Source organism: Curcuma longa, chromosome 7, assembly GCF_044706935.1.
Source record: "Curcuma longa cultivar G26 ecotype Majalengka, Jawa Barat chromosome 7, ITB_CL_G26_1.1, whole genome shotgun sequence".
Lineage (NCBI taxonomy): Eukaryota > Viridiplantae > Streptophyta > Magnoliopsida > Zingiberales > Zingiberaceae > Curcuma > Curcuma longa.
In genome coordinates this window covers 6434405-6449179 of record NC_133867.1, presented here as the reverse complement: position 1 = coordinate 6449179, position 14775 = coordinate 6434405, and the positions used below count along the sequence as shown (strand labels likewise).

At 41.3% G+C, this 14775-nt stretch overlaps 2 protein-coding genes across 4 annotated transcripts; one reads left to right on the top strand and one right to left on the bottom strand.

Annotated features, from left to right (window-relative positions):
* The first annotated feature begins 4050 nt into the window (after nt 1-4050).
* LOC141831553 (protein NUCLEAR FUSION DEFECTIVE 4-like) lies at nt 4051-5977 on the top strand. Its single transcript, XM_074718935.1, has one exon. It carries the CDS (start codon nt 4089-4091, stop codon nt 5895-5897), a length of 1809 nt encoding a protein of 602 aa, XP_074575036.1. The 5' UTR covers nt 4051-4088; the 3' UTR covers nt 5898-5977.
* Nucleotides 5978-6383: 406 nt separating this feature from the next.
* LOC141831552 (putative GTP-binding protein OBGC2) lies at nt 6384-12897 on the bottom strand. 3 transcript variants are annotated; one of them, XM_074718932.1, is made up of 10 exons: nt 12728-12897; nt 11066-11649; nt 10173-10264; nt 9835-9918; nt 9594-9671; nt 8770-8970; nt 8592-8699; nt 7219-7293; nt 6869-7071; nt 6384-6540 (listed from the first exon to the last, which is right to left on the bottom strand). In XM_074718932.1, exons 1-10 carry the CDS (start codon nt 12832-12834, stop codon nt 6429-6431), a joined length of 1644 nt encoding a protein of 547 aa, XP_074575033.1. In that variant the 5' UTR covers nt 12835-12897; the 3' UTR covers nt 6384-6428. The 3 variants fall into 3 exon arrangements, with proteins under 3 accessions (XP_074575033.1, XP_074575034.1, XP_074575035.1); XM_074718933.1 differs by having other exon boundaries at nt 10173-10258; XM_074718934.1 differs by lacking the exon at nt 9835-9918.
* Nucleotides 12898-14775: the final 1878 nt, after the last annotated feature.

Sequence of the window (14775 nt, the reverse complement as noted above, 5' to 3'; positions counted from 1 at the left end):
ATTATCTACATCAAGTTAGTCATACTAATTTCGAATCTAACTGGCCGGTGTTCGAAGTTTCCAACCAAAATTAGGTTGAACACGTTTAAGCAGACTCATAAATCCAAAAAATAAAACGACAATAAATTCCAATAAAATAAAACAGCGTGCAAGAACGAGGTTAGTTTCAACTTCAGTTGAAAAATTCCAGATCAAGAACTCTAGCCACGAAAGAGTTTTATCAATGGATTACCTCGTACACAGGTTGTGTGATTCCGGGATAGGTTGAACAGAGGCCAGCGAGTCCATCCTCCTTCGATTCTTCTCTTATAATGCTGCTGAAATAAACCTTCCGCCTCCCTTGCCACCCAACAAGAAGCCATCGGCAGGAATCGCCGATTGTTCCTGATCCACCTCAGCTTCCTCATGAACGGATCCTTCCCTACCGTCAGTTCCCTCTCCTCCAACAATGGCTTCTCATCTCAGTGAATCTTGAGATCGAGAGAAAGGGTAAAGTTAATTATCATCAAAGAGGTGGGTCGACAGAAGCCTCCGATCCGGAGATGCGAGAATAAAGCAGAGGAGGAGACGGCGTAGTTGAAGAAATCTAGTTCGATAACTATAATCATGAGAGATTCTCACAGATATTTTACCTCATAATCTAGTTCTCCGATTCCGATCGAGATCTAATCTTCTCTTGGTTCTATCGAATGAAAGTTCCGCCCCAGCCGATTCCTCTATACTTTCCTGCTGATAGTCGAGGACGGATCCTCCCCCATCGCCGATTCCCTCCGCCTACATCAATCTTGATCGGAAGCGAGGAAGCAGGCCCGATCGGGTTGGCGGAGAGATCGGCGTAGATCGAGGAAGAGGAACAAGAAAGAAGAAGACATTGCTTGCCGACTCAACGTGAGCGCCAAGAAATCAAATTATAGCACCGCCACATTCACCCGAAATCAACTTCTCTCAAACTGTCACCCGAATTTATACCTTCTTTTTAGTACTGACCTGGCTTTTGGGTCTACCCTTTAAATATTAATACCTTAACGGCCGGAGTTTTGCTGTTCCGGCCAAATATACCTTCTTTTTATTGGCTGACCTGGCTTTTGGGTCTACCCTACCTTCTTTAAAATTCGTGGTTGATTAATGCACGACTAGCTAACGGCCGGAGTCTTCAAATGCTGCTCCACTTACAAAACCAGCAATTGTACCCAGTTTTATACCCCATAGGCGACCACGGCTTCCCGAGTCATGGTGGTCTCCACATGGACAGTCCATTCTAACCGCCGCTGGCCGCGTTTTGCCGTCGTCGTGTTCGTCTACGCTCTGACTGTGTCAATATCTTTATATATGGAACATTGAAGATATGAACTCGTTTTATATATGTTTCTGCAATGCAAGTTTCCTTCCGCGAGCGAAGAAAAATCACAGAATTTCAGAAACTAATGACAAGTTCCTCGCAGTTCCAATACAAAATGAACGAGGCTCTTGAGGAACAGATGAAATTCCTGAAAACTCTCCTCTCGAACTCTCTCTATTGAAACATATATATACACCCAAGATGGAAAAGTTCCCACTCGTTCACCTCTTAATGCAGTCGACGCTGATGGTCTTCACCTGTAAAAGCCAAAGTTACATATCTACTACAAATGTTCAAAATTATACAGACCTCTGGACGAACTCGTTTCACATAAGCATGATCCTCTGCGAGCGCCCATGGTACGAATATTTCATGAAGAAGACCCTTCATCTGGCGAACGATCTCCATGCCGATGGTTCCCTAACCTGTAATGACATCTGGATGATCAAAAGGATGTATGGAGGAACGGCTTTCCTGCTCCCGACACTGCTTAGCATATGACTGTGCCTCATCGTACGAGTCCCCCTGAAGGACAACTTTGGCACCCAGCCTCTCGACGACAGACCGCCACTGCAATCAAAAAAGGTCTTTCAATGAAACGATCGAGCTAGAAGCCTAAGGAAATGGTCATTCAGTGAAACATAAACCTAAATTTCTGGTGTAGTCGCCGACTTTACGATGACTGCATCACAGCCTAATTTCTTAGCCGAATCACGCATTTATTATTCAACTGCTCTCTTGAAATCTTAACCACCATCATATTGTAAGCTCCCCGCAGCTTGAATGAGAAAACATGTATAGCAACCTCGATCGTTAAGCAAAGTCACAGAACTAAGCATAAATGTTGGAATTCATTAATCAAAGATACAAGACACTCGAGTTCTTCAATCTAAGTGAAACAGTGGAAGTAATCTGTGAATCTGCTATAGGAGAAATTAACAGTAAGAAACCTGCAAATCCACGTATTGTTGATGGGAGCAAATAGGGTAGAAACGCACAGTTCAGAGAACATGTACGGCATTATTAAAAAAAAAGCGATGAATATGTAATCGGAATAGCTACCGGCTGCAAGTCCTCCCTCTTGATCCAGAGATTGATCCCGAGTCTCTCCGACAGCTTCGTCGCCAGCGATCTTGTCGAGGGGGAGGGGCAGGTGAGCAGGGCGACGGAGTAGGCGGCGTCCTCCGGCCGCGGAGCGGCGACGGCGGAGGCCACGATCAGAGCCCGTCTTCCGCGTCGACAAGTGGAGGCAGCGCGGGGCAGGTGGAGGGCGACGACGCGAGCGGTGATGGGCGGGAATGGCTGGCGGCGACGGCGACGGCGACGTCGCCCATTGCTTGCGGTGAGAGGGGGAGACAGAGAGCGGATTCACGGGAAGCGCATTGCAATACATGGCTGGGCAGTGACGTATGCTAGCTGTGGGTTGTATCACAAGCAGCCCACAATCATACCTACTTGCTAAATGGCTACCGAATGCGGGATCCACTGAGAGCTGTAGTCCACCCGATCATCCGGTGAAATTGGATCAGTACGAAACCAGGAGACACGTGCGTTAAGTCGAATAAAACGACATTTAACACGCGTGTTTTTAGTCCTACCAACGAGCTGAAGCCACCCAATCGGATCTCATGAACCAGATCAGACCCGATACGACACAGTCGAAGGGTGTGCAAAACAAACGAGCCGGCGCCACAAGACGGATCGGGCTGGCTCCGGCCAGATAGCAAGGTCCGATCCGATTCACACATCCAAACTGATAACCTTGTAATAATCAACGTTTTCGGTTCTCGATGACTGCTCTGGCTCTCCTTCCTCAGGCTGCAAGAAAGCGACTCCTCCACCACGCTCGGCAATGGAGGACCTCATCCAATTCTTCGCCGTCATAGACCTTTGTCTCTATAAATCACACAATAGTTGCAGAGGTTTGGTGCAAGTCGCCGTCATAGACCTTTGGGTTCAGAGATGGCCGGCCGGGAAGTGCTCGCTGTCGCCGCCCACATCGTGGGCGGGCGCAGGCTTTCGCCACATCGTCGCCTGCGTCCGCAACGAAGCGTGGCTTCTCCCTCTCGCCGTTGTCGGGTCTTGTGCTCCCTCCTCTACACAACTATCGCTCTCGCCGGCTATCTCATGTTCCTCCTCCAAAGTTCATGGCGGGCATGATGCGCATCTTCACCACCATCTGCCCGCTGCTCGCTCGATCGGGAAGTCCCTCGGCTACGACGCGCAGAGCGTCGCCACGCTCCCCTCATCAGCATCTGGAACTACGCCGGCCGCGTTGCCGCCGGGTTCGCCTCCGACAAAGGCACGAGGTTCACACTTCTCCGTTGGCTGCTCTGGCTCTCCTTCCTCACGCTGCAAGAAAGCGACTCCTCCACCACGCTCGGCAATGGAGGACCTCATCCAATTCTTCGCCGTCATAGACCTTTGTCTCTATAAATCACACAATAGTTGCAGAGGTTTGGTGCAAGTCGCCGTCATAGACCTTTGGGTTCAGAGATGGCCGGCCGGGAAGTGCTCGCTGTCGCCGCCCACATCGTGGGCGGGCGGTGGTTCATGGCGGGCACAAAGGCACGACCTTCACACTTCTCCGTTGGCTGCTCTCGCTCTCCTTCCTCACGCTGCAAGAAAGTGACTCCTCCACCACGCTCGGCAATGGAGGACCTCATCCAATTCTTCCAGTCTCTATAAATCACACAATAGTTGCAGAGGTTTGGTGCAAAGTCGCCGTCATAGACCTTTGGGTTCAGAGATGGCCGGCCGGGAAGTGCTCGCTGTCGCCGCCCACATCGTGGGCGGGCGGTGGTTCATGGCCTTCGCTTCGCTCCTGATAATGTCAGCCGCCGGCGCCACCTACATCTTCGCCGTCTACTCCAAGGACATCAAGACGTCCCTGGGCTACGACCAGGAGACGCTCAACACCATCTCCTTCTTCAAGGACCTCGGCGCCAACGTCGGCGTCATCTCCGGCCTACTCGCCGAGGTCGCGCCGCCGTGGGCCATCCTCGCCATGGGCGCCGCCATGAACTTCTTCGGCTACCTGATGATCTACCTCGCCATCACCGGCCGCACCGCCCGCCCCGCTGTCTGGCAGATGTGCCTCTACATCTGCGTCGGCGCCAACTCCAGCAAATTCGCCAACACCGGCGCCCTCGTCACCTGCGTCAAGAACTTCCCGGAGAGCCGTGGCATCGTGCTTGGACTCCTCAAGGGCTACGTCGGCCTCAGCGGCGCAATCTTCACTCAGCTTTACCTCGCCTTCTACGGCGCCGGGGATTCCAAGTCGCTGGTGCTGCTCATCGCATGGCTCCCTGCAGCCATCTCCTTCCTCTTCGTCCGCACCATACGGATCATGAAGGTCGTCCGCCAGCCCAATGAATTTAGGGTTTTCTGCTCCATCCTCTACATCTCGCTCCTCCTCGCCAGCTACCTCATGGTCGTCATCATCGTACAGAAGTTCGCCTTCTCCCACGCTGCCTACAGCGTCAACGCCGCCGTCGTCCTCCTCCTGCTCCTCCTCCCGCTCTCCGTCGCCGTTAAGGAGGAGATCAAAATCTACAACCATATCAAACAAGCCTCAAATCTCCAGATTCCTAATCCAAATCCAGATTCAGATCGCCCCCTCTCTGTGGCCATCGATCGAGCACCTTCCGTGCCAAATGAGCTCCCCAGCCCACCCAAAACCCTAGCGGGGAGGATCGTGGCCGCCGTGAAGCCGCCCAAAAGAGGGGAAGACTACTCGATCCTCCAAGCGCTCCTCAGCCTCGACATGCTCATCATCTTCTTCGCCACGATCTGCGGCGTCGGAGGAACCCTTACGGCCGTCGACAACATGGGCCAGATCGGCGAGTCGCTCGGCTACCCTCTCCACAACACCCGCACCTTCGTGTCGCTCATCAGCATCTGGAACTACGCCGGCCGCGTCGCCGCCGGATTCTTGTCGGAGATCTTCCTCGCGCGGTACAAGTTGCCCCGCCCGCTCCTCTTCGCGGTGGTCATGGTCGTCTCCTGCGCCGGCCACCTGCTGATCGCCTTCGGCGTGCCCAGGTCGCTCTACGTCGCCTCCATAGTGATCGGCTTCTGCTTCGGGGCGCAGATGCCGCTGCTCTTCGCCATCATCTCGGAGGTCTTCGGGCTCAAGTACTTCGCGACGCTGTACAACGTCGGCGGCCTCGCGAACCCGGTGGCGTCCTACTTGCTCAACGTGAAGTTGGTGGGTTACCTGTACGACCGGGAGGCGCGGAAGCAGAACGGCGTCGAGGCCTCGTCGTCGCCAGGGCATAAGTCGCTGACGTGCATGGGGGCGAGGTGTTTCCGGCTGTCGTTCCTCATCATCACAGCGGTGACGGTGGCCGGAGCTCTGGCGATGCTGGTATTGATGTGGAGAACCAGGGCCTTTTATAGAGGAGACATTTATGCGAAGTTTAAAGAAGGCGAAGGGTCGAAGCTAGAAGAAGATTCCTGCCAAGTGGAGGAGAAGAAGAAGAAGAAGAAGATGGAGAAGGAAGCTGAAGGGCTGAGTGAGATGACTATCAAAGAAAATGGCAAAAGTGTGAATTGAGATAGTCCAATATGATTTGTTACATTTTCTCAACAAATAAATGTTTGAATGTGCTATTCCTATCGAATATCATAAACAATCCTATATTTCAGTACAAGACATGATTATTGAGAGAAAATCTAAAAATTATGCAATATAATCTCAATACATCCCTCAATTTCAATATAAAAAAGCCAGTTAGATATTAATTAGTAAATGCAGTAGTAACAAAAAGATTGAGTTCTGGTGTTGCTCACTTGCTCATGATCCCTGAAGCCATAGCCATTCGATAATGCCAGTTTGTGATCTTCCAATAACTCGGACTTGGATACTCATCGATGCGATGAACTTGCAGGCACGGATCGTCTACTACAGGGCAACTTTTGTTTTTGTTTCAAGGAAGATCTAGCTGCCTTAGCAGCATATGCAGTTTCTGATTCCTTTGTTTCTTCTAGATCTCAGCATTTCATAAGACCAGCTCTTATCTCCTTCTGTAGCTGCTGTGCTTGCTGTAATGATGAAGAGTAGACAAATCTGCTCACATTGAGTTCGTCACATTGTTGAGAATTCATCAGCTTCTGATAGTTGAATTTGCTCCAGGTCTCGGCATTTCCTAAGACCAGCTCTTATCGCCTTCAATAGCTCGTCGACACCAATGTGCTTGCTGTAACAATAGGTGGTGGCACGATATGATCAATCCCAACATTATAGCTAAAATAGACAGTTAACAGCAATCACATAAATGTCTTTGTATAGAGAGACCAGATCATTTAGAGAATGAAATACTGAAATGCTCATTACGTTTCTGTATGTCTCAAATGTAACAGGAATAACAGGAGATAATGATTGACTAGGATGTTCCAGAAAAATACCCCTTTTCAAAGATCATAGCAGTTCTATCATCTGATGATAACAGAAGCATATGCTGATAAAAAAAATAGAACTTATAGCTTTTAGGTGAAACATAGCAAAATATTTTAAGATGCACTTACAGAACACTAGCACCAACTACTGCCAGAGGCTGTGGATAGTCCGCAATCTCCTTTTCCTTCGTCTCTTCATTTTTCTCTCCTGAGGAAAGCGAGTGCAAATCTGGAGTATTTGCAGCCAACTTTTTGCTTATTTCTGAGTCAGTTGCATCCTTGCAGCCGATCGCAGAGATTTCTTGCACCAACTGTTGTAGCCTATCTTGTGCCTGGTGAAGAAATTATAAGGATATGAAACTGATCAAATGTGTAAGATAAATGAAGAAATGTAGAAAGTTCAGGAAAAAAGAGCTAACAGTGTGTATTTTAGCTGAAGAAATCAGAATAAGAATTATTTTTAAAAATCATAAATGCACCTCCAGAAGGTCAATCTTGTTTAAAAGAACAATATATGGTCGCTGAAGATACTCTGGGTTGTACATTCGAAGTTCCTGCAGGAGAGCATATTAGCTGTGGATCCTACAGCTCGTGAAATCAACATTAATTATTTGACAAAAAAAGTTTTGAGATTTGTAAATATGTGAAATGCAACATTTTATGATTTCCTTGTAAATATCTCACTTCTTCCACTGATACAATTCTAAGGTAAAACCTCAAACACAAACCATAATACTACAGAAACCAATCTAGCATTAGAAACCTTTATCAAGGAACTGAATACACCCCCAATAAAGTCCAACATGGTGAGTTGTGAGCTAAAAAAACCTTAAAATTAGATGAGTAAATTATTATTAACTTAAATATTTTAGGCAAATGGTTGAATCTTACAAGTAATGACAGCTTTCTCATCTAAAGAGATTGTGATAATTGAAAGGAGAATAAATCTAATTCTAAGAATGGAGAAATATTAGAAAGAACTTTCTATGTGATGGTGTAGCCACCATTGAGCCGCACATGCCACTGATTAGGGATGATTTTAGGATATGAGTTAGAGTTGAAATCTTGACAAGAATGCCAAGTCTTAACAGAAAAAGCTTGTCAAATCCTAATTTAGTCTCATTTTGTCGCACAAAGTGAGTTATAGGTTAAAAAAAAAAAAAAGCTTCGTGTGATTAAATGAGCTACTAGTAATTTGAACTTAAAGCATTTTGAGTTAGTGGCTGAGTGTAACTAGTTAATGACTTAACTCTCTCATCTACATGGGTCATGACTTGAATGTAGGACAATTGTTTATAAGAATTCATCTATGAGATGCAAAAGAATGACCGTAAATACTGTATATGACATATTATACTGATCTGAAATGTCTTGATGAATAAAGCTAGCAATATTAGACACAAGCTGACTCTGCCAGAGATAAAATTGAAAGTGACTCGAAACAATCCAAAATCAACACATTTACAAAAATAAAATATTTTTAAAATATTAATAATTTTTACATCATATAATTTATTTTTTTAGAAATTCAATTAATCTTACACCATATAAAATTTTCTTAGAAATATATATAGCTATGATTTTTATGTAATCTAGTTTTATATTTACATGAATTTCCACCTGTCCTTGAATGCCTAAAATCAACCAACTTATCAATGTGGTGGATCAAACAAATTGTTGGAACACAACAGATGTCAGCTACATGTTAGTGTCCACATTGGATCCTTTTGGCCACATTGAGTCCTAAGGCCTCTATTGTTTTTCCTAAGGCTGGTAATCTAGTTGAAGCAAATATCTCAAACAATTGTTTAGGTGAATGAAGGCAAAAGTATAAGAATAAACATAATTTCACCTCCTTAACAGTCATATAATCTTTCACAGGATTCTCAGTGGCAACATCTACCACGTGAACCAGCATTTGTGTTCTCCTTAAGTGTCTCAAGAAATTTCTCCCAAGGCCCTGCAAAAAAGTAAGACCCTTGCTAAAGTAGTTGTTTTTGCAAATGCTTCAACATGCATGAAACAATTACCTTTCCCAAGTGAGCACCTTCAATAAGACCTGGAAGATCTGCTAGTGTTGCTTCAGAGGAAAATTTCAGTGCTCCTAACATGGGATCCCCATCAAGACGACCAAGATTGGGCATTAATGTTGTAAAAGGATAGTCAGCAATATCAGGTTTTGCAAGTGTGATGGCTGCTAGAAGCGTTGATTTACCAGCATTTGGAAGTCCCTTGAGAAGAAAGATAAATTTGAGCTAGACATGACCAACACAGATTGGCTATATTAGTCCCTAGAAATACTAAGTTGATATGGCAACCAGGTTATTTTGCGAGCACTTGCCAAAAGTGAAGTTTGTTTTTTGTAATGTCTACACATTATGATATACACTAAGAAACATTGGCTGTTTAATGAGATCAAAAGTTGGAGAACTTGCTTATGTATTTGAACTTCTGTGATTGATATATAGGCTTTGAGTTGATCATATTATCCTCTCAATTAGACAGTGATTACTAACTTCTCTCCAGTACTTTGATACTATATGCATCTCAACCATTTGCAATCGATGCCTTCTTAGTAGTGTTATCTGTTAGGTAATCTAAACTTGATTCAGTGTTGCAACATTAACTATTATTTCTTAGTCCTAAACTTAAGCTATTTTCATGCCTTTTGACAACAACTTGAAACAATCTGAAGTTTGGTCTTTAAATCAAGTGCTAAACTAGTGGTCTTTAGATCAAGTTTGATCTTTTAGAGTGTACAATTAGTTCAACCATAACATTAACATGCATTGTCTCAAACTCTTTAACTAGCAGTCTGATAGAAAATGAACATTAGGACAAGCCTAGCACATACCACAAGACCAACATCAGCGACCACCCTTAAAACCAGTTCCAAGTTAACTTCTTCTCCAGGTTGCCCAAGAACTAAAATCTGTAAAAACAAAAAATGGATAATGAGATTTTTAAGGAAGAAAACAATTGCTTTCAAATGGAGAAGAGGGAATAAAAGAAAATCCAGCATATAATGCAATGTACACAATGTGGTATCACCCTAAGCTAAATTCATGCAGCTTAATCTATTATTAATTTCTTACCTTGTCACTTTCATCTCTCATCACATTAGTAGACAATGCCATCAACCTTTTCCTTTTGTGTTCTGGCATCTCTAACAAGCTAATCTGTCAGAGAAAAGATGAATACCTTGAAGTGTTGCCTCTTTTGTAGTTGTTATTCATTGTTAATTACAATGTAATACACATTTGATTAGAATTTCATACCATTCATCAACAGAATCTAAATTCAAAAAATTTCCAAACTGTTTACCATAGGATCATTATGCTAAGACTAAAGTGGCTGTCAAATTTATATTTGAAAAAAAAAAACTTGTAAAATTTTCACATAATCTCTAAGAATGTGGAAATGCAATACTCACTCCTCCTTGTCCACCCCTTGCAACAAGAATTTCATCACCTGGCCGTGCCAAATCAGCAAGCACTTTTCCTCTTTTATGTTTTACAACTGTTCCTGCCATATTTCTGGTAAGTAAGGCTACCACACAACTTTCATTTCACTCAAGGGATTTAAATTAGTACACATCTCCATATTGTTAATCCATTGTAAACAAGGAAACACTAAGCTTCTCCTACTACTTGTAATCTTAATTTTAAAAAAACATGTTCCAGTGTTTAGTAACTGAAAATTCCATTATTCTGATTAATCAATTTAATTGAAAAGGTATGCCTAAAAAATTTATTCCACAAGTGCTCCAGAATGGTTTGAAGTCAGTGTAGAAGACTGCTAACAGAAAGCTATCAACGAATATTCAACAGTGCAATTAAAAGGAGAGTACTTTCTTTTCAACTAGGTTTGGCTAGTTGAGGCTTAGCCACAATTGTGGTTACATTTTCTTTGGTATATAAACCACCATGAATTTGCATCACTGCCTTTCAGTGATTTGGAAGAACACAAAATAAGAAATGTTAGTCTATTATAGTTGTTTTTGAATGCATAGAGGGACCTAAAGCTTTGGATAGTTACATGTTTAAATAATATGCAGGACTTTCATAGTGCATGGTCTTTGCTGTAGAGCAAACATCAAACATGTCTGACTGCATACAATCATGTATAATACCATTATCATTCTATCTTCAAGGGAAGAAATGTAGGTTGGAACTCCAAAGCCAAATTATAACAGAACATATCGTAGTACTATCTCCGTAACATGCACTATGAAAATGTGAACAAAAGAAGAAGATTAATATCTATGTAACATGCACTATGAACATGTCAGCAGAAGCCTTCTTATGCAAATGCATGAGCACAAACCTATTGGAACTGGAATTCTTAAAGTTGGTGCTGCAAATCCATTATGGAGTTGTTTAGTCATGGTGCCCATGGCATCCACATTTCCCCCTCTCTTTGCGCAATACCGTCTCTTTTGGTGAAACTCCAAAAGGGTCTCTTCACTCTCATCTGCATATATTACCACATCACCACCATGTCCACCCATTGGTAAAATAAGTGAGCCATCTGAATCCCTTTTATATGAACACTTTTTCTTTGTTTTGTCCTGGCTATATTTTCCTTGTGGTTTTGGATTTGCCTTCTGGTTTGGCGTGTTGAGAACTGCACCATGCCGTCCATCTCCAGCACGTGAACTCTTTTTCTTTGTTTTGTCCTCGCTATATTTTCCTTGCTGTTTTAGATTTTCCTTCTGGTTCGGCATGTTGAGAACTGCACCATGCCCTCCATCTCCAGCACGTACAGTAATAATGACTTGATCAAAATATTTATGAGGTTCCTTAATCAATGAATGGGAATCAGTTGGAGGAGATTCTCTCACCCTAGTTGATCTACTGTTAACTGCCATATAACCAATAATTTTCCTACCATTGCTGGATTGCTTAGACCTGCAAAAAGGCAAGTATACTACAAATTCAAATAAAGAAACACCAAACAGTCATAAAGATGCAGTAGAACAGTAATATTAACCGTCAGCACAGGCCCCATTGAAGGCCCTATAAAGAATAACAGTATGAACGTGAATTAATCCAAAGGATCAAAGCAGTGTCAACCATCATTAACCATGTGAACATTTTCAGACGCTCATCTCAATTGCCTATACAAAGGCAATGCTACAACAATTGAAGCATCTTTTTCATGCCTAACATAAGCCTTTAAGAGCTCTCACAGAGCCCCTCCAATTTTAGCACCTTCCACAGAGAAAGATTCAAAAATGAGCCACACGCTCGGTCTCCATTTGCACTAAAGCTAAGATAAACACCTAGCCCCATAACCCACCTCTCAGATACTTGTCTCACCTCAAACAACCACTGACCATTTTGGGTGAGCTAAATATCAAAAAATAAAAAAAAAAAGGTAACCATCCATCTTAGCTAATGAACCACATCCATCTTCAGCAAACCTACCCAACTCCAATTCACCTCGGGCAAACTACGTCCAGCTTGGACGAACTTGATTAACACTCCATCACCACTGAAGTATACTTTCTTTAGTGAACCAAAACAAACTTCAATTGACCTAGATCAAACTCAATACTACAAGCATTCACCAAACTACGAATCCAGAATTTGAGGTCCAAGGCAACTTAATATAATTCATAGACTTCTATAATTTTTTATAAGAACCATAACAAGTTATCGTGTGATCAGGAAAAAGAGGAGAAGGGTAGTTGCAGCCAAAAGGATACTTTTAAGCAGTTAAATATCCGAACATTTTCAGGAACAATATAAAGGTATCAAACAACCTAACGCCAAATATAATTTAAAGAATCTGTTAAACAACCGTGATTTTATTCCACTCGTTGTTGTTCCCAAATCAACAAACCACATAAAACGAACACTATTATACATGTTACAAGAACACAATAAAAACATCACTTCATTTCCACCTGATCAAACCATACCTTCACGAAGAATAAGTGAGAAAAAAAGCGAACAGATAACCAGAACTCGACAAGCGGCAAACCTGCGAGGGAAGGAAACGAGAGGGATGGGAATTAGCGAGAGAGCAGAGGCGTCCCCAAATAGCTTAGCTGGATTTACAGATCTCGCAGGAGGAAGAAGAAGAGCCATTTGAGCGAACGAGGGAATGACGTAGGAGGCGACGCCGGCGACGGGGAAAAACACACGAGAGGAGGAATAATATCTTCAGCCGAAGATAAAGCGAGTCGAAGCATCATCCGGTCTTCAACGGCCGGTCTACGATCCAAGCCAGATAAAATCGGTTCGCCCAGGCGGGCCGAGCCCAACAACCCTCCAATGGACCCCTAATTATAAGTCCAATTACTATTCTACAGTTGTACTCCTCTCACGTCTCAAGGACTTTTAGGGCTACGGTACAACGGCATGATATTTTTTTAAAAAAATAATACATTATATGAAAATGCAACATAAAAATACAGTATAAAAACGTAATATGATACATTACACTACATGGATGTAGGATCAAGTTTATTTGCGTTTTCATGTAGTGTATCATTTCTTTTTTTTAATTTCTTAAATATTTAAGAATTGAATCATAATTTTGATAAATTAATAGATAAATTTTTTTTAATGAATGATTGACCTAAGAATGCTATGCTTAGGCTTGTAAATAAGCCGAGCTAAGCTAAATTTTATGGTGTACAAGTTTGTTTGACAAGGTAACCAAATAAAGTTAAATCTAATTAAAATGAATCAAAATTTTGAAATAATTGTTCAATCCTAATTTGATTTTTTGTATGAGTTTGAATTTGGTTCAAACTTGACTTAGTTTTTATTGATTTAGATGTTATCAAACTCTTAATTCAAGTTTATTTGAAATTTTTTATATTTTAAATTTATTTGATTGATTATTAAATTTGATAATATAAATTTATTTATTCATGTTAATTTTTTAAAAAAATTTAATATATTGATAATAATTTTATTGATAAACATGATTCATAAATATTGTTTACGAACATTAATAAGCTTGAACAAACATGATTCAAATATGTGTTCAAGCTTGTTTATTTAATTGATATGGTGTGTATTAAACAAACATAAACAAATTATTATTAAGTTAAACATCAAAGTTATTCATGAATATTCGATTAATTTATAGCCTTAGCTGGGCTAATAGATCACTCATTGTAAATGCTTATTTAGTTTACCTTAGTGTTTGATGGAAAATTTTTATGGGAGCCTACCACCCTTATAGGAATAATCAGAATAAGTTGGATAATTAGTGCCAACTAAAAAAATATTGTTTTTGTTATTATGGAAAAGAAAAAATAATAACCAAAATCTAATTTTATTTTAAAGCCCATTAAAAGATTAAAATTGTTTGATAAGGTACCTCTAAGTTATTGAAATTGACTTATTTTTTTAGCATTAGTTTGATTAAATTTGATTCATTTAAAACTTATTTGTTAAATTGAGCTTCGTTTCAACTTACTCAAACTAAATAAAAGTTATTTAAACATTGTCGAACTTCTTTGATTATTATTTATACCATTATATATTTTTAAGTCGATCTCTTTAGTATTATGAACTTGATTTCACAAACTTATTTATTTATTTATAGATTTTTTTATTTATTTATAAAGTTATTTATAAATTTAATAAAAAATTTATTTATTCAAAAATTTTGTTCATGAATATTATTTTAAAACATAATTTATTAACAAGTTCAATATATTTATTCATTTAATTTAATAAATTATTTAAATTTATTTATTTATTTAATTTTATGCATCTTGAATAGTTATAATCGTGTTCTTTCAACATACACACTACTATATATGCAAGTTGAGATGGGTCCTCGAAGTGCAAATTATCAAATTGTACATCCTTATTATAGTGAAAATTGATTGGTCAAAATTAATCGAGTAAAGTACGAATTAGAAAAAAAAAAAAAGACTGGTCGAGAATTGGACTGGAACTGATAATTGTTGCCACTTTAAGAAAGGCATTCCGACATTCGTCTATCCTTTCGTGCAATCATCCACTTCTTCCACTCCCATCATTCATCCATCCATCTTATTACTAAAA